We start from the raw sequence: 21,821 nt of genomic DNA, 5'->3' as shown, positions 1-21,821 counted from the left end.
GGATTGGGGCCCGTTATGTCTCAGTGGAGGGGACGGGCTGGGCCAAGGGACCCATCAGGGATGAATGAGGGAGTCGGGGAGATGGAGGGGGCCAGGGAGGAGACCCAGAGGCAGGCTCTGCCTGTCAGGGGCTGAGAGAGGGCCTGGGCGGGCTCCCCTGCCCCTCCCCTGGGCACTCCTCTCTCCCCTTCCCTCCCCTCCCCTCCCACCCCAGCCTCTGGGCCCGCTGCAGGCAGGCGCCCTCTGGCCTGCTGGGACTCCTGTTCCCTGGTCCTGTCTCATGCCACCAGCTAAGGATACCTCCAGTCCTGCACGTCAGCAGTGCTGTCACAGGCTCTGCTGGTTTACTGCTCCCCATCTGGCCCGAGCCTCTGAGGAAGCAGGATGCGTGCAGGAGTCCAGGCAGGAGGGCGAGGGTGATTTTGAGGCAGACCCTGAGTTCCTGAGACAAGTGATGTGGGGTGGCCGGGGAGGGAAGGGGAGCTGTCTGGATTCTGAAAGCCGCATAGAGCTGCTCGGCTTGAGGCAGAGCTGCCGCCGGAGTTGCGTTTCTGGAAGGGTCCAAGTCCATAGGTGGGGGCCAGCCCCAAGGCCAGAGTGCTGTGCACTGAGCGGCCCCGACTTCCCTGCCCTCGGCCGGGAAGGGGCAGCTCGGAGACACAGCGCTGCCTTGCTGCACCTCCACCTCCGGGGCCTGGCTCCTCCGAGCCTAGTTTACCGCAGAATATTTTTAGCTGACAGTTCCTGCTCACAGCTGTGTGGTCACCCTTAAATATTTTATTGAGTTCCTTTTTATTGAACACGGGCCTGTGTCCCTTAGACGCGGAAATACGGTGCAGCGTGTGTCCCAAGCCCCCCCGGCTGTCTCTCCTGCCCCGTCTCCCTGACCTGTGCCGCACATGGGTCGCCTGCCCCGGGTGCAGGCTCTCCCTCCCCCTCCACAGTGGTTCACGCCCCAAGCCCCTGTCCCCGTGCCGTGGCCCCCCTCCCCGCATCCGACCGTTTGGAGCCCCCGTGCATCCCCATGACGCCTCTCTGACCCTCCCTCTCTGCTTCCCTTCCTGGGCCCGTGGGCTCCTGTGTGTCTCCCTGCATCTGGCCTGGCTCCCTGTTCCTAGTATTAATCATCCGCTCACTGGCTCCTCCCATTTGGAAGGAAGGGAAGGTGGGGGGACACGGAGGCCTTCCCTGTCACTGCGTATGTTATACGCCCCCTGGCCCCCTGGCCTGCCTCCGCTTGCCTTGCTCTCATCCTGCAGCCTCCTTGTCACCCGCCTGTGTGTTTCCTCATTTGTTTGTCTGCCCCCTTCGCCCAGCAGGCTGGGAGCCCCCTGCGAGCAGGGGACTCTGTTTTAGCTGCTCTGTCTCCACTACCTGGCACGAGGCGGGCACACATGCTGTGGAATGAATGAGTGAACTAATGAATGAACCTGAAAAGCAACAGGGTTGGTCAGGCGGGCGGGGTGGCAGGTCGGTGGGATCTGGCCGGCTTGCCCTGGTCCCTCCGTGCCCTGCAGGCTCCGCATCAGCCCTGAGTGCTAGGCGCCAAGCCCTGGGGCTGGCAGGGCACGCCCTCCCCATCCCTTGTCCTGCCCCCTTTCTCCTCTTGGGGAGGAGGGAGCGGTGACTGTGGCCCTTCCTCCACACGGTGGGGTGCCCCTGGGTTTGCTGGCAGAAAGTAAGAACTTGACAAGCCAGAGTTGGGGTTCACCTGTGCACGGCCCTCAGCACCCTGCCGGCCCATGCTGGCCTCTCCCCGCAGGTGTTCCGGAGCGGGGAGGGAATGGGCATCCGCCTGGACAACGCCTCTGCCTTCCAAGGCGCCGTCATCTCCCCCCACTACGACTCCCTGCTGGTCAAAGTCATCGCCCACGGCAAGGACCACCCCACGGCCGCCACGAAGATGAGCAGAGCCCTTGCCGAGTTCAGAGTCCGAGGCGTGAAGGTGAGAGTCTGCAGGCCCGAGCTGCCCATTGGCCTCTCGGTCAGGCCCTGTCAGTTGTGTATAGCTGGAGATGGAATCACAGCCACATACTGTCTTGTCCCTGAGGCCAGCGCTGCTTGAGTAGCTGCGGGCACTCCCTGGGCAGACGCTGCCGTCAGACACTCTGCAAGGCAGGAGGGGCAGAAGGACGGGGCTCTGCCCCTCGGAGATCACGCTGCCCAGCCCCCTGTGGAGGGTGGCGGCCTGGCAGACCTACTCCTCCTCACCTGAGAGTCCCGGGGGATGCTCTCCCGTGCTGAGGACACCATCCCCTGCCCACTGCGCACGGGGAGCTGGGTGGCTGACGGCCCTGCGCACGGTACACGGGGAGCTGGGTGGCTGACGGCCCCTCCGCACCGCCCTCTCCTCGGCTGCTCCAGCCCTGCTGCGTCCAGGCTCGGCGCTGGGTCTGGGGCGCATGGGCAGCGCTGTCCTCTCTCAGCCCCACATCATTCCCCTCACCTGTTGACATGCTCCACAGTGTCTGGCAGGTGCTCCGAGGGTGCAGAAGCGTTTTGAAAAAGCACGTGGGAGGGAGGAGCCTGTGGGGCTCAGCCCACCTCCCAGGGTCCGTGTTATGGGGCCTCTGCACTTCCGTGAGGAGCCTCAGGGCTCCCGGTCGGGGGGCCATTTCCTGCACACGTGGCAGAGACGTGTCGTGACGTGTGCTCCACCCGCTTCTTGCTGCGGGGGCTTGGTCTCCTACCACGGTGTCCCAGGGCTGCTTCCGGTGGGGGGTGGCCAGTGTGCAGGGGGCCCGGCCACCCCACCCCTCGCCTGCCTGCTTCTGTTGCTCTGTGTTGTCCTGTTGGTGACCCCGGCTGGTCCCCCCGTGCTTGTGCCCGTGGGCCATAGGACCCTCCACCTGTCCTATGGGCTGGAGGGCTCCTGAGCGCCCACTGCCTTAGAGCTGGCAGGTGGAGAAGGGAGACCAGGGCCACGGGGGCCTTGAAGGGGCCGAGGAAGGTGGGAGGCTGACAGCACGCTGGGGCACCAGCATCCTGCCCAAATGTGCACCTGGACCAGGCCACTGGCCCTGCCAACCCTGCGCCGCAGCCCTGCAGGCCACCTGCCCTCCCCCGCCTTCCCCTGTGCCTTCTCCACCCTCTCTCCGCGGCCCCTTGCAGGGCTCACGCTCTCCTGCTCTTCTCTGTTGAAGACCTTGTTTCATTTTATTTAAGCCAGGATCTCTCTTGGGCCACATCCAGGTATGTGTTCTGGGGCTGGGCGGGAAGACACACGTGTGTGTCGATGCCATGCACACATACAAGTGTGTGAGCTCGGCCTGCCACATGTGTACGCACGCACCTTATCGCGCCAACTCTCACTGGGCTGCCATCAGAGCCACAGTGGGCCCCCTTAGGCAGAAAGGGCCACACACCCCTCAGCACAGGTGCAGCACAGCAGGCCTGGGGTGCCACGCCCACCCTCCGCAGCGGGACCCGGGCACCTGCATGTCCTCGAAGCACTGGGTACACGGGCTGCGCCACACGTGCCCGGAAGTGTGTTTGGAGCACTGACTCCTCCCAGCTGATGCCCAGGAGCAGTGGTTGTTTGAAGGCTGGAGGAGGCCTGTCTGGGCCAGAGGCTGGTGGGGACCTGGGCCTGGAGGAGGCAGGGCAGGGCACGCCACCCCGCGACTGTGGCTCCTTGAGGTGGGGACTAGAGCAGGGGCCGTGTGGGCGTGGTCCCCCTTGGTGTTTGCCCCTGGGTGTCCAGCAAGAGCAAAGCCACGAGGGGCGTCAGTGGAGCAGTTGAGAGCCAAGATCTTGCTCAGGGCCTGCATCCCTGACAGGAACCTTCTGGGGGGTCCCAGACTGACAGCAGGGCAATGGGATTCCAAGTCCCTTTCCAATCCCTTTGGAGTGACATTTTATACATCCAGAAGGTGCCCTGGCCAATGGTGAATAAGGTTGTCACCCACAGGAGCCAATGGGGACTTCCTTACTGACTTGCTAAGAACGTTACCAGCCCAGGTCCCTTTGCCCAGAAGGGCTGCACCGCCTCCCACCTGCTCCCTTTGCTACCCAGTGCACTGTAACGCCCATGCCAGGTGAGGGCGAGACATCCTGCCCGTGCGCTGTCAGGAAGGGGCGTTCCCTGCACTCAGACCCAGGACCCGAGGGCACCCCAGGCTGGCTGGGCCTCCACGGGGCTGGTAGCCCCAGCACTGACCCCATCTTGTTTGTGCCTCCACTGGCCCGGAGTCCCCCCTCTCTTTTCAGGAAACCTAGCAGGGCAAGACCAGAGACTAGCGGTGAGGTGACCCCAGTAATTTTATTATAAAGAAAAACAAGACTTGCACTTGGTGGCTGTAGCCCCCGCCTCGGAGGCCGTGAGCACCTGTCACAGGGACCTGTCCCATTTTGCCCGACTGGAGGCCAGAACCAAGGAGAGCGCCCCCTGTCCTTCCCAAGGGACCCAGGGTAAAACCAGGAGGGACTCCCAGGCAGCACTGACCCACTGGGCCAGGAGGCTGCCCACCCCACACCCTCTGCCGCCCACCCCGGGCTGGCTCCCTTGCCATCACACCACACTCTCTTCCAGCCGCTCGGCGCTGCCCCCCATGCCCCGGCACCCGGCCCCGAGCAGCCCCCCGTGCACAGAGTGGCTCCGTCGGGCCCAGGCCCCTCCGAGGCGCCTGGCGTACCCGTAGCACCCGCCTGTGTCTCCCAGGTCCAGGGAGCAGCTGCGCTGGGGGCGAGGCGGGGGGCTCCGTGGTGGGTGCGTCTTGGGTGTGGGGCTGGGGCCCCCGTTGGTCTGGGATTGGACGTGGCTGAGCTTGAGGGGGAGGCGGCCATTCCCGGCCCCCCGGCCCCGAACCAGCAAGGCCACAGTGAAGACCAGTAAGGCAGCCACCAGCACCCCCCCGACAGCCACAGTCAGGGTCCCGCCCAGCACGTGGGCCTGCAGGGCGTGGCACAGGGGCATGGCTGGCAGCGTGGAAAAGTGGGCACAGCCCAGCAGCCTAGTGGCTGTGAGGTCGGAAGGCCCAGCGGCGGGTGACAGGGCCAGCAGACAGAGGTCATAGTCGGCACCCGGGACCAGGTGTTTCAGCAGGAAGTGGTGGCTGGAGGCTGGGACGATCCTGTGGGCAAGGGCAGGCAGTCAGAGTGCAGGCAAGGGGGCCCAGGCCCCAGCCCACCCCCACCCGCCTCACCACACGCCCCCAGGCCCCAGCTCTGAACTCCCCCTTCCCCAGGACCACACGGGCCTGTGTGTTCACTGAAGAAGGCAGAGAAAACAAGACAGGCACGTGTGGCCCTGGAGCCGGTTGTCAGGGGCCAGAGAAGTGTGCACGTTGACACCCGGGCCCAGGGCTGGCCTCGAGGCGGTAGAGAATCACACGCCAGACGCACAAACACCACGCGTGTGCGGGCCAAGCCCACGAGCTTAAATGCAGACGGCCGCCAATACCCGAGGCCTCCCCCTCCCCTCCCCCTGCAGCCCCCACTCGGCCCAGGCAGCTCAGAAGCTGAGGAGGGGTGTGTGGAAGCCCCCGAGGAGGCAGAAGGAGCAGGAGAGGTAGCCAAGCCCGAAGGGTGGGGCAGGGTTCAGAGGAGGGCGGCGGGGGTGGCGCTGGGGGCACGGACTGCGAAGCCCCTCCTCACCGGTACACAAGGGTGTCGTCCTCGCTGCTGTTGTATTGGATTTGGAACATCCACACGGGGTCTGCCGGCCGCCCTGGCCCCCAGCTCACTAGCCCCGAGGTGGCGGTCACCTCCGTCACCTGCACGGCTGGCTCAGACTCCAGCGTCCCCTCGCCCTCGGCAGCAGTGCGGGCTGAGGCGGCGATGTCCGAGGGCCCCGGGCGGGCCCCCTCGGTACTGCCGTTCCCTCCGTGGGGTAAGGCCAGCACTCGTAGTTCTACCCGCGCTGTGGCCTCGCCAGCAGGGTTGGTGGCAATGCAGGTGTAGCCCCCCGCGTCCGCGGAACCCGTCACCCCAATCTCCAGGGTCCCGTTGGGAAAAGCCCGGGCTCGGGAGGAGTTGCCGACTAGCCGGTCGTCAGGGCCGACCCAGTGCATGGTGGGCGCAGGGTCGCCGAGGGCCCGGCACCGCAGTGTGGCCCGCTGGCCCTCCAGCACCCAGAGGCGCTGCGTGTGGCGGGCAATGAGGGGCGGCTCACAGGAGAACTCGCCCTCAGGCACCGCCCAGAAGTAGCGCCCGGCCAGGCTGGGCGGGGAGGCGCAGGTCTCCAGGTCGTCCGGCCGGGCGAGCCGCCGCAGCCACAGCAGTTCGCAGTTGCAGTGCAGGGGGTTCCCACTGAAGCTCAGCACCAGCGGGGCAGGCGAGGCCTCGGCATTGCGCCCCCGGGAGAAGAGCGGGTCGGGCGCCAGCGTGGCCAAGCGGTTGGAGGTGAGGTCGAGGCGGGAGAGCTGGCCGAGTTGGGCAAAGGCGCCCGGGGGCAATGCGTCGATGAGGTTGTGGTCCAGGTTGAGGGTGTGTAGGGCAGGCATGGCGCCGATGCCGGCCCAGGGCACCTGCCGCAGGTTGTTGTAGGACAGGTCCAGGTCCTCCAAGCTGTCCAGGAAGTCGTCGAAGGCCCCCGGTGCAATGCGGCCCAGCTGGTTGCCGCTGAGAATGAGGTGCTGCAGGTTGACGGGGCCCCGCAGGCTGCCAGTGCCCAGCTCCACCAGCCTGTTGCCATCCAGGTGCAGGGAGCGCAGGCTCTCCAGGTCCCCGAAGGCGCGGGCCCCGATGCGGGTGATGGCGTTGCGGGACAGCGTCAGGTCCACCAGCCCCGTCATGTTGCGGAAGTCTGGCGGCCCTAAGGCCTGGATGAAGTTGTCAGCCAGCCGCAGCTCCACTGTGCGCCGGTCCACGTTGGGTGGCACGAACAGCAGGCCTCGGTGGGCACAGAGGGTGCTGAGCGACTCGGACAGGTTCTGGCAGACGCAGGGCAGTGGGCAGGCGGCCGCTCCACTGGCCAGCAGCAGCAGCAGGAGCGGCGGGGCCATGGTGAGCGCCCTGTAGGGAAGGGTCACAGCCCAGGCACAGGTGGGTCTGGCACAGGTGCCCACTTGCCCCAAGACCCAGTCTCAGGGGCCAGCTTCGAGAGCCTGGCCTGGCGGTGGGGTCAGGGTCAGAGGCCCAAGGGGTCCCCCAAGGCTGAGAGAGGGCTGGAGCCTGCAGGGCCAGGGCCCCCAGAGTAAAGGTCACATTCCCCAAGCAGTTAGGGGGAGTCCGGGCTCTGGGTACAAGGTGAGGCTTGAGGCAGGAAGCGGAGGTGGCCACGAGAGCAGGGAGGGTCCCGGAACTTCCTTTCCCCGGTGTCCCCTGGAATCTCCGGCATCCCTTCGGCGCCATCCCCTCCCCCGCCTGCTAAGGTGCCCCTCCCCAACCCCTCCCCAACCCCTCCCGTGGCCCCTTGCCCCTCCCTGGCCAACCCCCAGTCTGTCCCCCGCGGCCCCCTCACCTGGTGTCCGCAGCTCAGGGGGCGCGGGCCGGCCTCCCCGTGGGCCCGGCCGGCCCCTGCCGACTCCAGGCGGCTCTCCCGCGGGGGTGAGGCCCGGGGCTGACCAGCCGCCCTCCGCACGCCTTCCGGCCCATGGCGCTCGGGCCCGCGGCCCCGGCTCACTCGGTTCCCGGCACCTTTTCCGCGGCGCGGCGGCGGCGGCGGCGGCGGCGGCGGCAGCAGCGGCAGTAGCGGCAGTAGCAGCAGTGACAGGCAGGGGGGTGCGAGCCAACGAGCACGCGCACCGTGGACACGCACGTGGAGAGCGGACGTGGAGGGGCTCGCGGGGATCCACCGGGGCCCAGGCCGGCTCCCGAGGTCACCCGGATACGCGGCCACTGCAGAGCCCACGGGTGGCTCCTGGTCACGCCCGAGGCCCGGGCCGGCGCGGACCCGCCGCGCAGCCCCCCGGCGCCGCCGCAGTGCACTCACCCTGGCACAGGCGCGCGCGCCCCCGGCCACCCTGGCGCCCCTGCATCCTGCACCGCACTGGCGCCTGCTGCCGCTGCGCGAACCGTCACTCTGCAGACAGCCAGACAAAGCGCCAGCCCGCGGGCCCCTTCACCATCTCCCAGAGACGAGAGAGTCTTCGTCACATGTCGCTGGGCACCCTCCCGAACACACCCACGCATGTCCACACACCCACACGTCCCCGCACCCACAGGCAGGGCCGGGTGCAAACCCGCACTGTTGCTGGGACCCTTGCATTCACAGACACACGCTGAAGGTCATAACCGTTCTGCATTGCCAAGTCACGTGGAGGGTCCCCAACAGACACGGGCCTTGCGGGGGGAGGGGAGGGTTTGGGGCGTCGCCTCCCCCTCCCCCCAGGAACGGCTCCCGCGGGGTGGGGCCGAGAGGGCTCGGCCTTGGGTCTGGCGCCGTGCTCCGCCCCCGCTGCCGGCCCCTCCCTCTTTCCCGGGCTCCCCGCCCTGCCTGGTGCGCTCCGGAGCCAACCGGTCTCCGCCTCCGACCCAATTGGTGTGCGCGGCGCGGTTCCCAGCTGGCCGGCGGTGGCACACTGTTTCAAGCTGTGCGTCAGTGGTCCTGGCTGTGCCGGCGGCCCCTCCGTCCAGCTTCTGCCCCTACCGGGCCATTTCCCTGGAAGAGTGGCCCGGGACAAGCTCGGCTTAGACGGATCAGCTGAGAAGGGGCTCCCGGGGTGTGTGTGTTAGTGGCGGGCGGGGGGGCGGAGGCGTGAGTTCCCTGCTTTCTACCTCCGAGATCCGGGGCTTGGGTGGGAGCGCTGAGGGCTGAGAACCAGGTCGGGCACTCTGGTCTTTCGTCGTGGCTGCCCAGATGGGAAACAAGGCAAGTCACCACCTCCCCCAAGTATTTCCTGGTCCTCAGGCTACTCAGATCCTTTCCCTTACCTCAGGGAAACAGACGGAACTCTAATCCTGCCTGGTACACCAGGTAACCTTGGACAAGTTTTTTAACCACTGAGACAATTTTCTTATCTATGCCAAAGAATATTAATTTTACGTGCTTCATAGGGCTGAGAGGAGAAGAAATGAAGCAGCCTGTGAGGGGCTGAGCCACCTGGCCGCTGGAAGCCATTCTTACCGTTGCCACTCCCCCGGCCTCGGCTGTTGCATTTGTAAAATGAAGGCACTGGATCCTAGCCCAGGTCAACTCTTGCTCAGTGGCATTAGATATCCCCTTGTTCCTCTTCTCCCCATCAAAAATGTTTTCATTCACTCTAAACGTACGTGTTTACTGGCATCCATCGTGTTCCACTCTGTGCAGGGAGTTGGGGTACATCAGGAACCAGATGGGCCTGGTTGCTATCCCCATGGAGTACAGATGGGATGACAGAGGCTCCGAAAATCACAAAGGGGGAGGGGTCTACAAAAGGGACATGCAGGGTGGGACAGGGGAGGCCTCTTAGGATCCTTCCCACCCCTAGGTGGCTCTAGGTTCTTCAGATGGTTTAACTGGTTTCTTCATCTCAAATGCCATGCCTTGGCGCAGGTGAAATGTCCCCATCTCTTTAAGAGGAGCATTGACTAGTCTCAGGGGCAGACAGGCAGACTGGTCACACCAGACAGGCACGAGGCAATGTCGGCTGGGCCCCACTCTGCAGTGGCCACCAGTGGGATGCTGGCTGGGGAGGCACCCTTCCCATTCCGGGCCTCCAGGTGATAGGAGCCCTGGGGGAACAGGTAGGATCTCACAGTAGCAGCAGGGCCCAGCAGCTCATGCTGGGCCGGGAGTCCCTACTGAAGGTGCCACCAGAGATCACGAATGGGTGACACATGGAGCTGCCTTCTCTGAAGTAACAGCCAGGCTGTAGCCATATGGTCATAGGCACACGTACACTGGAATCCCTTCCACTTGCAGTCATGGGGCATCTCTCAGCGCTGGCTCCCAGGCCCCCATGTGGCCTCTAGGTTGGACTTTACCCTGCCCTAGCGTCATTCTGTCACCCAGCTGTTTAACGAGCAGACCTGGGGGCCCTTGTGCACAAAGCACGTGGGCACCGGTCCCTCAGACAGCACCCATGCTCCCGGGCATGTGAGGGATACAGACAAGCGAAAGATGATGAGGCTGAGGGAGGAACTTTCCAACAGCTGATCCCATGGAGTCCTAGAAAGGGAGCATCCGGCTCCACTATGAGGGTGGGGGATGAGGACAAAGGTGGTCTTCGAGTTCAGACTTCCAGAAAGAGCTTACCAGGCAGGTGTGGAGGTGTGAGAGCACAAGGCAAAATTGGTGTGGCTAGAGGTGGCCATGATGACGAAGCCCGGCAGAGGGCATGGCCTGAGGACAGGGGTCACAGAGTCTAGAGATGGCTGTGGTAGAGTCGTCTGGCTTGACCAGTGGCACAGGAGTGGGGGGGTGAGGGTGATTTTAGTGGAGGTTTTGGTAACTGGGTAGATGGTGAGACACCCAGCAGAAGGCAGAGGACTGGGTGAGAGAAGCTGATTTTGGACCTGATGAGCTTGTGTGAGGGACACACAAGGACAGATGCCCAGGAGGCATTTCCACTTTGGGTCTGGAGCTGGAGGCCCAGGACAAGGCCACCCAGAGAGAGTGTGCTGTGTGGGAAGAGGCCCAGTGACAGCCCTGAGAACTCCATCCTGCAGGGGTGGGAGGAGCCCCCAGTGGGGACCAGGGAGAAGGAGGGGAGCCAGATGTCTTGGAAGCCCAGGGAGAGAACATCCCGGTGGGAGCTGTTAGCAGGAGAAGGCTGGGAAGGTGGCCCCTTAACTGGAAGGAGGGGCCGTAGGGAGACTATCAGGGCATGGCCGTGTGCTGTGTGTGGCGGGGAGGGTGCTGGAGGCGGGAGCCTCTTTGAAGAGGTGCAGCTAGCAGGGCCAGAGGGGACTGCTTTATGCCGCACCGCTGTGGGGAAGGCCGAATCCATCTAGGCTGTGGGGTGGGAGGAGGTGCTTATTTCCAGATCCCTGAGGAAGGAGGAGGTGGGGCTCAGCACATGCTCCACGGCAAGCAAGGAGGGCAGGACGGGCTCAGGCCCCTCACGGCTTAGGGGACTCTGCCAGAACGGGGGTGGGTCTGGTGAGGAGATGGGGGAATGCCACTCCGCAGGGAGGCTTCAGCCTCAGCATGGTGCCCTGGGGAACTTGGGCAGCTGTGCTAGCCTAGAGTGGCACTTTTAGCCTCTCCTGTCCCTGTCTGTGCTGCACGGTGACACCCTCCCACCCGCCTCTGTCCTGCAGACCAACATCCCCTTCCTGCAGAACGTGCTCAACAACCAGCAGTTCCTGGCAGGCACCGTGGACACCCAGTTCATCGATGAGAACCCGGAGCTATTCCAGCTGCGGCCTGCACAGAACCGGGCCCAGAAGCTGCTGCACTACCTTGGTCCGGCCCCGAGACTGCCCTTCTCTCCCCTCCCAGATGCCTTGCTTCTGGCTCCCTGCCCAGAGAGCTTCCTAGCAGCCCCTGCCTCTGTCCTCAGTCTGGTCCTGCACCTTCTTCCTTTGCTTCACCCTCCCACCCCGCCCACCTTCCTTGCTCCTGATCTTAGAGGCCCCCTTTCCCATCCATGTGGCCGTCACTAGGTCCCCACTGCCTGGACCCAGGAGGCCCTGGCTTTGGAGAGGACGGGCCAGCTGGAAGACCAGGGATCCTGGAGGAATCCCCCCATCCCCGAGCCCAGCAACTCTCTGCCCTCAACTCAGGCTCTGCCCAGCCTGCCCTGACCCACTGCCCACTCTCTCCCCAGGACACGTCATGGTGAACGGCCCAACCACCCCGATCCCCGTCAAGGCCAGCCCCAGCCCCACGGACCCTATTGTCCCTGTGGTGCCCATAGGTAGGTGAGATTCATTCTGCCACCTCATAGGGGAGACAAAGAGGAGGCTGCCCCCTGCAGGATGAGTGCTAACGCCCCAGTCTGCCCTAGGCCTGCCCCCAGCTGGTTTCAGAGACATCCTGCTGCGGGAGGGTCCCGAGGGCTTTGCTCGAGCGGTGAGGAACCACCAGGGGCTGCTGCTGATGGACACGACCTTCAGGGACGCCCACCAGTCACTGCTGGCCACGCGTGTGCGAACCCACGATCTCAAAAAGATCTCCCCCTATGTTGCCCACAACTTCAGCAAACTCTTCAGCATAGAGAACTGGGGAGGTAGGCTGGAGGAGGGATGGGATGGGATGTGGGACAGTGCATGGCAGGAATGTGGTATCCACAGTACAGGCAGGCCACTCGGGCTCTCTAGGAATAGCTAGAGATGTTAACACTGAGGGAACGAGTGAGAACGGAACAAGGCACGACATTCATGTGTTTAGCAAATAGTGACTGGTGCCCATTCTAGCCAGTCCTGGTGCTGGGCATGGGATCGCAGAGCTGAGACCCAGGCAGCTCAGGGTCAGGGAGGAGATGCCTGCCTGTTAATTATAGCACAGAGAGTATGGGGTGAGGGCTGTGAAAGCGGATGCAGAGAGGACACAGTAAACCTGAGCTGTCCCAAGAGATCAGCAAAGGAAAAAGTCTGCAGGAATTGTGGCTGGGACGCGAGGGGTGCTGAAGATGAGCAGGGCCTGGTGGTAGGGCCAGAGGCTCAGGCTGCAGAGCTGCAGGGCGTGGTGGGGTCCCCAGGACGTTTCGGGGTTGACCTGGGCCTCTTGGTCCCTGTGCAGGAGCCACATTTGATGTTGCGATGCGCTTCCTGTACGAGTGCCCTTGGCGGCGGCTGCAGGAGCTCCGGGAGCTCGTCCCTAATATCCCGTTCCAGATGCTGCTGCGGGGGGCCAATGCTGTGGGCTACACCAACTACCCCGACAATGTGGTTTTCAAGTGAGCCTGGGGTGGGGTGGGCAGACACTGCACGATGTGGCCCAGCAGGTGCCAGGCCACAATGCAATGGCCTGTGCTCCCCACAGCGGGCTTGAAACCAAGTCTCTCGGTAGCTGTACCCAGCAAGGGCTGCAAGTTACAGTCAGAGAACTGGGAGGGCTTCCAGTGGAGGCCCCAGGAGGGCAGGTGACTTGTCCCAGGCCACGTGGTATAGAGCTGGGGCTGAAACCCAGGCCACACTGTTTCCCTCAGCCTGCCATTCCTTTGCAAAGCAGAATCCCCAGCAGATTCTTTGAACTTGGGCAGACTGAGCTGCACTGCATGCGACTAGCACAGGACAGCTCCGGTCCTTGCCGGATGCTGCTGGGGCGACCCTGCCCAGCCCAGGCTGCCCTGGAGAGGCCTTGTCCACACTATGGACATACTGTGGTGCCCCTGGCTCTGTGGGTGCCACGCCCCCTGCCAGACCCAACCGTCACATATTATTCCCCAGGGGCTGCAAGTGGGCCAGGAGGCAGAAAAGGATGTGCTGCAGGGAGTGGGATGGCGCTAACCCCTGAGCTCTCCTACCCACTCAGGTTCTGTGAGGTAGCCAAGGAGAATGGCATGGATGTCTTCCGGGTCTTTGACTCCCTCAACTACCTGCCCAACCTGCTGCTGGGCATGGAGGCGGCGGGCAGTGCTGGTGGTGTGGTGGAGGCCGCGATCTCCTACACGGGTGACGTGGCCGACCCCAGCCGTACCAAATATTCACTGCAGTACTACATGGGCCTGGCTGAAGAGCTGGTGCGAGCTGGCACCCACATCCTGTGCATCAAGGTGCCTGGGCCCAGCCCACCCCCAGGAGTCTCCCCACCATGTCCCTCATCCCCCCCATGTCACGCCCCCTCCTCACCGTTTTTCTTTCTCCTCCCCTCTTCCCTTAGGACATGGCAGGGCTGCTGAAGCCAACGGCCTGCACCATGCTGGTCACCTCCCTCCGAGACCGCTTCCCTGACCTCCCATTGCACATCCACACCCACGACACGTCAGGGGCAGGCGTGGCAGCCATGCTGGCCTGTGCCCACGCAGGCGCTGATGTGGTAGACGTGGCAGCTGACTCCATGTCTGGAATGACTTCACAGCCCAGCATGGGGGCCCTGGTGGCCTGTACCCGAGGGACTCCCCTGGACACAGGTAGGAACAGCCACAGCCCAAGGCCATTCCCCTCTCAGAGCTGCAGCCCTCACCAGTCCCAGCAGAGCTGGGCATATCCTAGAATCCAGATGCTCCGGCCTGGCCTGGTCTTGCCTTCCATCAGCCACGTCTGCGATGTGGCCTGACCTGGCCCTGGGGTCCTGGGAGGAGCATCTGGAAGCTCAGCACATTTCCAAGCCCTCTCCGCCTCTGGCCTCCCTGCAGGGGTGCCCCTGGACCGTGTGTTTGACTACAGTGAGTACTGGGAGGGGGCCCGGGGACTGTATGCGGCCTTTGACTGCACGGCCACCATGAAGTCTGGCAACTCTGATGTGTATGAGAATGAGATCCCAGGGGGCCAGTACACCAACCTGCACTTCCAAGCATATAGCATGGGGCTCGGCTCCAAGTTCAAGGAGGTCAAGAAGGCCTATGTGGAGGCCAACCAGATGCTGGGCGACCTCATCAAGGTGAGCCAGGCCCAGTGCTCTTACCCCCGCCTCTGGGCCTCTATACGGTGCCTGGCACCCTAACCCAGGGGTCCCCTCTCCTCAGGTAACCCCCTCCTCCAAGATCGTGGGGGACCTGGCCCAGTTTATGGTGCAGAATGGGCTGAGCCGGGCAGAGGCCGAAGCTCAGGCAGAAGAGCTGTCCTTCCCCCGCTCAGTGGTGGAGTTCCTGCAGGGGTACATTGGCATCCCCCACGGGGGGTTCCCTGAGCCCCTTCGCTCCAAGGTAAGGAAGGCCCAGCACAATGTGGTGGGGCGGAGGGGAGTCCAGGAATCAGGCCTGACCCTCTGCTTTGCACCCCAGGTGCTAAAGGACCTGCCAAGGGTGGAGGGACGGCCCGGAGCCTCCCTCCCTCCCCTGGATCTGCAGGCACTGGAGAAGGGGCTGATAGAACGGCATGGGGAGGAGGTGACCCCGGAGGATGTACTCTCAGCGGCCATGTACCCCGACGTCTTTGCCCACTTCAAGGACTTCACTGCCACCTTTGGTCCCCTGGACAGCCTCAACACCCGCCTCTTCCTGCAGGGACCCAAAATTGCAGAGGAGTTTGAGGTCAGTGGCTCTGGCACCCATCTGCACTCCACCCCAGCACTCCTGCTATCCCTAAGGACCCCAGCACATCTAGAGTGCCAGGCTTTGGCTTGGCCGTCACTGGGCCTCGTGAGCTATGGGTTCACAAAGTACCCTTAAGAGACTGGGGAGCTAGGCCTTTACAAGGGAGGAGCTGAGACCCAGAGAGGGGGGACTTGCCTGGGATTGGGTCAGGGGGTTGCCCTCCCCGCACCTGCCCCCATCCCAGCTCTGAGCCTCCACACCCTCCCTGCAGGTGGAGCTGGAGCGAGGCAAGACGCTGCACATCAAAGCCCTGGCCATAAGTGACCTGAACCGGGCCGGCCAGAGGCAGGTCTTCTTCGAGCTCAATGGACAGCTGCGATCCATTCTGGTCAAGGATACTCAGGCCATGAAGGTACAGCCCCCCCACAGGGCCAGCCAGGCGGTGGGGATGGGCAGGGCCTGGTGTCTCACGTCCTCTCCCCTGTCTGCAGGAGATGCACTTCCACCCCAAGGCCCTGAAGGATGTGAAGGGCCAGATTGGGGCACCCATGCCTGGGAAGGTGATAGACATCAAGGTGGCAGCAGGGGACAAGGTGACCAAGGGCCAGCCTCTGTGTGTGCTCAGTGCCATGAAGATGGAGACTGTAGTGACTTCGCCCGTGGAGGGCACTGTCCGCAAGGTCCACGTGACTACAGACATGACACTGGAGGGTGACGACCTCATCCTGGAGATTGAGTGATCTTGCCCCAGACTGGCAGCCTGGCCATCCCCACCCCAAGCCTTCAAGGTGCTGCGCTGCCAGGGCAGGCCCAGGCCAGCCAGTGCCCGAGGGCAGGAAGGGCGGGCCCTGGAGCTCCTGTCCTCAGTTGTTTGTGGCAGGAGAGACACTGCCTGTGGTGGCCCATGCCTTTCCTCCTGCCCTCTGTCCTTTTCCTGCCGGTGGACAGTCGCTCACATATTCATCCCTTGCCAAATAAGGGTCCCCCCCTGCTGGAGACTACAGGTGGGGGTGCAGGCAGGCCTGGGACCTAGGGAAGCAGACTTAGGGGCCCTGCCTCCTGCAGGGGAAACCTAAGTCCCAGGTCTGAGAACTTCACTCAATAAAACTGGCTTTCCCCTTCCCTCCATTCTGGGTCCTGTGCAGCCCACCCCACCCTAGTGCCACACGGCAGAGGGGCAGGGCTGCCTCTTGGACTCCCCCCTGGGCAGGGGGGCAGTCAGTTGTATCTTCCTCCTAGGAGGGTAGTGAGGATGACAACAGTGGCCCTGGTTTTACGTCACTACTAAGTGCCTATTGTATACACACCCCAAATAGGATAATCTAGTTGTCACTGAGAGCTTGGGCTGGGGAAGGGGTTGTTCCAAGCACTTAACACCTATTAACTCAACACCTGTTAACATTTTCACCCATTTTATAGACACAGAAATGGAGTCATAGGCAGGTTAAATAACTTGTCCAGGACCTGACTGACAGCTAGTTAAGAGGCAGAGAGAGTTCAAACCCAGGCTGCTGGTGGACTTGCTTCTCAACTACACTGCTTTATTTTCTAAGCTGGGACCAACCCACCACCCTATCCAGAACTAGATGCAAACAGACACCACTTTCTAGAGGCAGACGAGACCCTTGGGTGTGGGAACCTCTGGGTGTGGATTTTGGTGGGAGGTTAGAAGCACTGGACTGAGTCCCAGGATCTAATCCTGCCTGACCCCCTGACCCCCAAATCAGCCCTCGGGAGAATCCCAATTCTTCCCTGCAGTTCCCTCACCTGTGGGGTGGGACAGCAATCCTGCCCATGTCACTGCACCGCTGCCCACCGCACAGGGGAGGTAAGGATGGTGAGTAAAGAGAAAGGCAGGGGGATCCTGGGCAGTTCCTGAGCAGGAGCATAAGGAAGAGGAGGGACAGAGCCCAGATCCCCTGACCCTCAGGGGACCAGGCAGGAAGTACATCCCAGCACCCTGCCAGCCTAGTGCTCTCAGGGTACTACACCTAACCTTTGGTGTGGTCCTGGGCCGCCGCCTCTCTCGACTCCCAGATCCCAAATGTACCCTCTAAAACCAGCCTGTACTCAATTCCTTGGCTTCCCTGACAGCTGCTACACAGGCTGGGGGAGAGGAAAGCTCTCCAGGGAGGTAGGTATGTGACTGTCACGATGCCCTTTTAGATCCAGTTTAGCCACAGCCAACCTGCGGGAGCTCTGGGGAGTGACTGCACAGCGGTTTCCTTTCCTTCGACAACCAGCCTCAGGGAAGGGGACTTGGGACAATCTCCTTGAGTCTGGAATGGGACCTAAAGGGATAACATTAAGAATGTTTAAAAAAAAGTGGGGGGGTGTCCTAGGGGCAGCGGAATGAGACTATAAGAACCATTCCAAAAACACGATGAAGAGCAGGTAAAACACTACCAAGTTCTAGAAAGAACCCTGAGTTACAGTGTTGCTTGGCAGGGTTGCTTATGCTTGCTGGACCTTTGTTCTGGGTTCCTCCAGAGACCAAACGACTGGCACGGTGGCAGAGGTCTGAGGTGGAGAGAGCCAAAGAAGCCTCCCAGGTGACTGAACTTCCAGTTTACACTTATTTCCTCTTGTGTAATGTGAGGCTGGTAGACTTCGGGGAGGTCCTGGTGGAAGGCCCATAGTGGACTCCCCCACCCTCTCAGAGGCTGGAGGCTCCGTCACTGGGGTCAAGGCCCTGGGTTCTACTCTGATCCTGGTAGATAGGCACAGGTCCCAGGATGAGCTGGGCCCACACCTGGTACCTAGTCCCAGGCCCACCTGTGCTAGGACTTGGGGCCTTGCTCAGGAAGGAGAAAGCTGCAGACCCAGGGCAACCACAGGCTCCCATCCTGTCTGGTACTTCAGGGAACTATGCCTACCAGGCTTCCCTGCCTAGAGGTTAGTGTTCAAGGTAGCCAGGACCAGGTGAGGGGCATATTCCCAAGACCCCAAAGAGACTAATTCCCAAAGGTCCAAGGCCATGTTACCCAAGTTAAATCTCTTTAATATCCCAATACAAAGTCCTGATGCAAAAAGACAATGAGAAAACCCTGGGAAGGTGGGGGGAGGGTTTTTGTAAATTCCACCCCCGAGCAGCTTTTCAGAGGCAGGGGGGACAGAGCAGCTCAGAGAAGCAACAGTCCAAAGTGAGGAAGGGAGTGCACGGCTCCTGGGACCCGCCCCTTGTCCCCTCACTCCTGGCTGCTCCTCAACCCCCTTTCAGGAGGGGCCACATCCTTTGGATATCTACTCCTTTCTCTTGGTCCCTGGGATTCAACTAGCTCTGGCTTCAATCCCCTACAAAAATTCCTGAGTTCTCGGGGACCCCAGCCAGCTCCTCCCCTGCAGTACCCCTTGATGGGGAGGGGCTGGGAAGCCCATGAGAGTTCATAGGAGTGTGTACAGGAGCGTGGGTCAGGAACACAGGGGAGCCTCTGAGTCCCCTGCCCGCTCCAAAAGCACACAAAGGGGAAGGCTGCCGTAGAGCTTAGGGTCCGTGAGGGGCTGGAGCAGAAGCAGGAAGAATCCCACACCCAGGGCATAGCCTGCCAGCAGGAGCCGCCTCTGCGGATGCTCCAGGGCCGCACATACGGCAGGAAAGCCCATGTAATTGCAGAAGGAGTGGCAGAGAACCGGCCCAATCAGGTGTCCTGGGGAGGGGAGACAGAGTAGCTCATGGAGCAGCCCCACCACCTCCCCGGGCCCTTCCAGGGCTAAGACCCTTCATCCCCTGAAACAGGAGATCACTGCCCCACCCATCCACCCACACACCACAGCCTGTGCTTCCTGCCAGCTCTCAAACCACAGCAGGCCGAGGGCCCAGGCTCAGCCTGTCTCAAGGACTGCGGTAGAAGAAACTTGTCGCTCCTAGAACAGACACAGATTCCCATTCTCCCACCCACTCCTGTGGGCCCTTGAGCCCCAGGGGACCCGAGAGACTGAGGACCAACCTGTGCGAATGAAGAGGAAAGCAGTGTAGGCACCGAAGACAGCTGTGTAGGAGAACTGGAACGCTGGAGACGGGGAGGCCTCGAGTGACCACACCTGCATGCCCTTCCTGCCCCAGCACTGCACACCCATCAGCCAGAGACAACCCCTTCCCCTGGGGGCAGTGGCTGCCTGCCCCAGTACCTAGGCTGTTCTCTACACCCCAACTCCCATGGTCAGCGGCCCCTCCAATACTGCAGCCCTCTGTTCCCCATTCTTCCTCCAGAGTGACTTATCAGGGACACCCTCACACACCCAACCCAGGACTGCCCCAGGCAAGCTCTCTAGGACTCACCTGCAGACAAGAAGATGCTCCCCACACTGCTCTGGCGGAAACGAAGCTGCTCAAAAATGTGGTGAAAATGGGCTGAGGAAGATGAGAACCACATCACATTCCTCCCAGCCTGCCCTATAGGCCCTGCCCTTGCCCCAAACCCCATTCTTGGTTCCCATGCCAGGAACATTTCAGTAGGACCAGGCTGGACAAACTCACCAACTCCAAAGAAGAGTGGGCAGGTGAACACAGCAGGGCCCAGGCCTGTGCACGGTGCTAACATGGGCAGCATGCAGGCCCGGAACACCAGCTCCTCTGTCAGGGGGGCGATCACTTGGTTCCGCAGCCAGCGCATGTCTGTGAGGCAGCGGGCCCAGGAGCGAGGGGCTAGGGAGGGGATTCAGGGCAAGCAATGAGTGACTAGCTATTGAACAAAATGACCCTAGAGGCCCCAAGGGCCCCTCTGCCACAACCTCCCCCTGGCCAAACTCAGCTTAGGCATAAATACTTGTGAGAACAGGAAAGGGTCAAATTTTCTTATCGGACCTAGTATAAAACAGCGTCTCAAGGGGACCGAAAGGGAAGGCATTAGTAGCTGAGGCAAGGTGTCCTGACTGTAAACTCTGGAAACATCAAAACTTGCCCAAAACCAGCTCTAGTTCGGGAAACCAAAGGTTAAGGGAAGTAACGGACAATGCTTTCTTGTCCACGACAAGTACTGCCTGGGGTCCCTACAGGCCTCACTGGACATCAGGAACTAACTTTTTGAGACCACCGGATATGTGCTCCCGCTTTACTGATGAGGAAACAGAACATCTCATGTCTCATGTCCAGGACCCACCATAAGCACACTGATCCCCTTACCTCATTGTCCTGGACTGCCTGTACCTACTTTTTTCCTTGGCCCTGAGGACTCACCTAGGACAACCTTCAACCTATCTGCCAGGTCACAGGGGCAATCCATAGAGAGCTGCATCAGTGGGCCCAGGAAAAGGATCTGGGGGCAGAAAAACAGGAGCGATCAAAGGAAAGTTTCAAACCATAATCCACTGCCCTTGCCCAGACATGGCTTCATGAGACTTCAAGCTTCCATAGATGCATACCCGAGGGCCCTGAGCCATCTCACAATTCTTGTCTCCCATCAGTCAAAAGCTGGATACAATCAGGATTAGAATAAAAGGCCACGTAAAGAAGCGTCACGCTAATAACAAAGAGCAGAGAAGGAAAAATAAAGCAAGAGCACTCACCATGGTCAGCAGCAGGGGCAGCAGCGCTGCTGGAAAAATGCCCTCCAGCCTGAATCCCATCAGGGTGAGCAGGGATGTGCCTGGCTGAGCCACAGGAAAGGGGGCATCAGTCTTGCTTCCTCCCCCAATGAGCCCTGAGACCTCTCGCCCGCTGCCCTCTGCCCCGCCTCCTTCGCACCTGGATGCCTGTAAGTTCCCTCCAGAGTAGCACGCAGAGGGGCGAGAGACTTGACACTACCAGGACACTGGTGAAGCGCCGCTTGATTACGGCAGGATGGTCCCTATGAAGGAGGCAGTAAATTCAAGGGGACCACAACCACCTCCTGACAGCGCGGCCCCACCCTCTGTTCGCCCAAGCTCCGCCCATAGCCCCGCCTCGTGGAGGCGCGGGTTTTGGCTGCGCGCGCGCGCCCGCGCGCGCGCAGCCCCCGCACCTGGGCAGCTCGCTCTTCCAGACGTAGAGGCTGCCCACATAGGAGCAGGCGAGGCTGAGACAAGAGAACACGGACACCCAGCAGCACAAACCGGGGCCTGGACCGCCCAGAGCCGCCGACTCGGGCTGCCGCTCCGGCCGCGACACCGACAGCAGGCGAAGCCCGTCCCCGCCCAGCGCCGCCATCGCGCCCGGACCCGCGGCGCGCCCCAGTGACGCGGTCCCGCCGCTGCCAGGCCCGCTCCGGCCGGAAGCGTGGTGACGTCACCCGGCGGCTCGGGCTCCAGCCCCGCCCCCGACTCCTCCCCGACACTGAAGCAGAAACTGCGCGCGCAGAGTAGGTTTATTGAACTACAGACAACATGCGGCCCCGGCAGCGGCGGGGCAGACGTGGAGGCGGCGGGAGGGGGCCCGATTCAGGACGCAGAGCCGGGACTTAGCCACTCGGACAGATTGGAGATTTCCTGCAGCCACAGCGCGTCCTGCGGGAGGAAAGGGGGCCCGGGGTGAGGACCCCTTGGCAGCGGCCGGGTCCCCGCCCTCCCGCCGCTCCCTCCCCTGCGCGGCCTTAGCCCGGTTACCTCCAGGCCGCTCCTGGGGCCCGTCCTGTTTCTGCTAGGGGTCAGGGGAGCCGCGGTGGGTTCCGCGCGGCCCAAGGCGGCCTCTGACGGGTTCAGGGCCCGAGGGGAGCGGAAAGCCCGCGTCTCCTCCACTCCTTGGCAGAGGCTGCCTCTTTTGAGACTCTTGTTTTCTACTTGCCCGCTGGTCCCTAGGAGAAAACAAGCCCGCTCCCATGTCCTGTGCTAGGACAACCCTTGGGGGAAACCTGGGAGAAAGGGAGGAGCTGGAGTCCGGCTCTCTTAGCCCTCCCACCTCAGGACCCTTTCATCTGGTCCTGTCCGGATCAAAACCCGGCAGCTCCGGGTCTTCAGGGTCAG

The 21,821-nt window shown here is 62.4% G+C and overlaps 4 protein-coding genes across 25 annotated transcripts in view; 1 reads left to right on the top strand and 3 right to left on the bottom strand.

The window, feature by feature from the left end:
• PC (pyruvate carboxylase) overlaps positions 1-16,067 on the top strand; it is a 106,534-nt gene extending 90,467 nt beyond the window's left edge. For all 4 annotated transcript variants that reach the window (XM_060019338.1, XM_060019339.1, XM_060019336.1 and 1 more), the window contains 12 exons: positions 1,763-1,945; positions 11,125-11,269; positions 11,634-11,723; positions 11,814-12,035; positions 12,548-12,704; positions 13,283-13,523; positions 13,631-13,880; positions 14,106-14,350; positions 14,436-14,615; positions 14,694-14,942; positions 15,217-15,357; positions 15,437-16,067. In XM_060019338.1, the coding sequence (XP_059875321.1) occupies positions 1,763-1,945; positions 11,125-11,269; positions 11,634-11,723; positions 11,814-12,035; positions 12,548-12,704; positions 13,283-13,523; positions 13,631-13,880; positions 14,106-14,350; positions 14,436-14,615; positions 14,694-14,942; positions 15,217-15,357; positions 15,437-15,685 (2,352 nt within the window). In that variant the 3' untranslated portion in view covers positions 15,686-16,067. The remainder of the gene's footprint in view (positions 1-1,762; positions 1,946-11,124; positions 11,270-11,633; positions 11,724-11,813; positions 12,036-12,547; positions 12,705-13,282; positions 13,524-13,630; positions 13,881-14,105; positions 14,351-14,435; positions 14,616-14,693; positions 14,943-15,216; positions 15,358-15,436) is intronic.
• On the bottom strand, positions 4,246-7,522 carry LRFN4 (leucine rich repeat and fibronectin type III domain containing 4). Its single transcript, XM_060019352.1, has 3 exons — positions 7,403-7,522; positions 5,596-6,954; positions 4,246-5,072 (listed from the first exon to the last, which is right to left on the bottom strand). The coding sequence occupies exons 2-3, from the start codon at positions 6,942-6,944 to the stop codon at positions 4,511-4,513; spliced, it is 1,911 nt and encodes a 636-aa protein (XP_059875335.1). The 5' UTR covers positions 6,945-6,954; positions 7,403-7,522; the 3' UTR covers positions 4,246-4,510.
• RCE1 (Ras converting CAAX endopeptidase 1) lies at positions 7,880-21,225 on the bottom strand. Of its 10 annotated transcripts, none has more exons than XM_060019354.1 (8): positions 20,885-21,177; positions 20,629-20,731; positions 20,451-20,534; positions 20,122-20,200; positions 19,423-19,590; positions 19,225-19,270; positions 18,893-18,999; positions 17,830-18,592 (listed from the first exon to the last, which is right to left on the bottom strand). In XM_060019354.1, the coding sequence occupies exons 1-8, from the start codon at positions 21,067-21,069 to the stop codon at positions 18,357-18,359; spliced, it is 1,008 nt and encodes a 335-aa protein (XP_059875337.1). In that variant the 5' UTR covers positions 21,070-21,177; the 3' UTR covers positions 17,830-18,356. The 10 variants fall into 10 exon arrangements, with proteins under 10 accessions (XP_059875345.1, XP_059875346.1, XP_059875336.1 ...); XM_060019358.1 differs by having other exon boundaries at positions 17,831-18,592; positions 18,893-18,955; XM_060019355.1 differs by having other exon boundaries at positions 17,855-18,592; positions 18,893-18,955; positions 19,225-19,296.
• The window catches only part of TOP6BL (TOP6B like initiator of meiotic double strand breaks), a 92,090-nt gene continuing 91,404 nt past the window's right edge, over positions 21,136-21,821 (bottom strand). For 6 of the 10 annotated variants that reach the window (XM_060019340.1, XM_060019344.1, XM_060019345.1 and 3 more), the window contains one exon: positions 21,171-21,652. In XM_060019340.1, the coding sequence (XP_059875323.1) occupies positions 21,300-21,652 (353 nt within the window). In that variant the 3' untranslated portion in view covers positions 21,171-21,299. Of the gene's footprint in view, positions 21,653-21,821 lie in introns of all 10 variants that reach the window. The other 4 variants (XM_060019343.1, XM_060019350.1, XM_060019351.1 and 1 more) reach the window with 2 other exon arrangements.

This window comes from Delphinus delphis, chromosome 8 (genome assembly GCF_949987515.2).
Source record: "Delphinus delphis chromosome 8, mDelDel1.2, whole genome shotgun sequence".
Taxonomy (NCBI): Eukaryota; Metazoa; Chordata; class Mammalia; order Artiodactyla; family Delphinidae; genus Delphinus; species Delphinus delphis.
Note: the sequence above shows the minus strand (reverse complement) of the source record. Positions and strands in the feature narration are given on the sequence as shown.

Excerpts from the sequence above, each read along its gene's own strand:
- RCE1 (XM_060019353.1), bottom strand. The coding sequence starts at position 21,069 with ATGGCGGCGCTGGGCGGGGACGGGCTTCGCCTGCTGTCGGTGTCGCGG. Across the intron at positions 20,732-20,884 it reads TGGAAGAGCGAGCTGCCCAG|GGACCATCCTGCCGTAATCA; the intron begins GTGCGGGGGCTG and ends CCTCCTTCATAG. Across the intron at positions 19,297-19,422 it reads CCCACTCTTCTTTGGAGTTG|CCCATTTTCACCACATTTTT; the intron begins GTGAGTTTGTCC and ends CATCTTCCTCAG.
- LRFN4 (XM_060019352.1), bottom strand. The coding sequence starts at position 6,944 with ATGGCCCCGCCGCTCCTGCTGCTGCTGCTGGCCAGTGGAGCGGCCGCC. Across the intron at positions 5,073-5,595 it reads GACGACACCCTTGTGTACCG|GATCGTCCCAGCCTCCAGCC; the intron begins GTGAGGAGGGGC and ends CCTTGCCCACAG.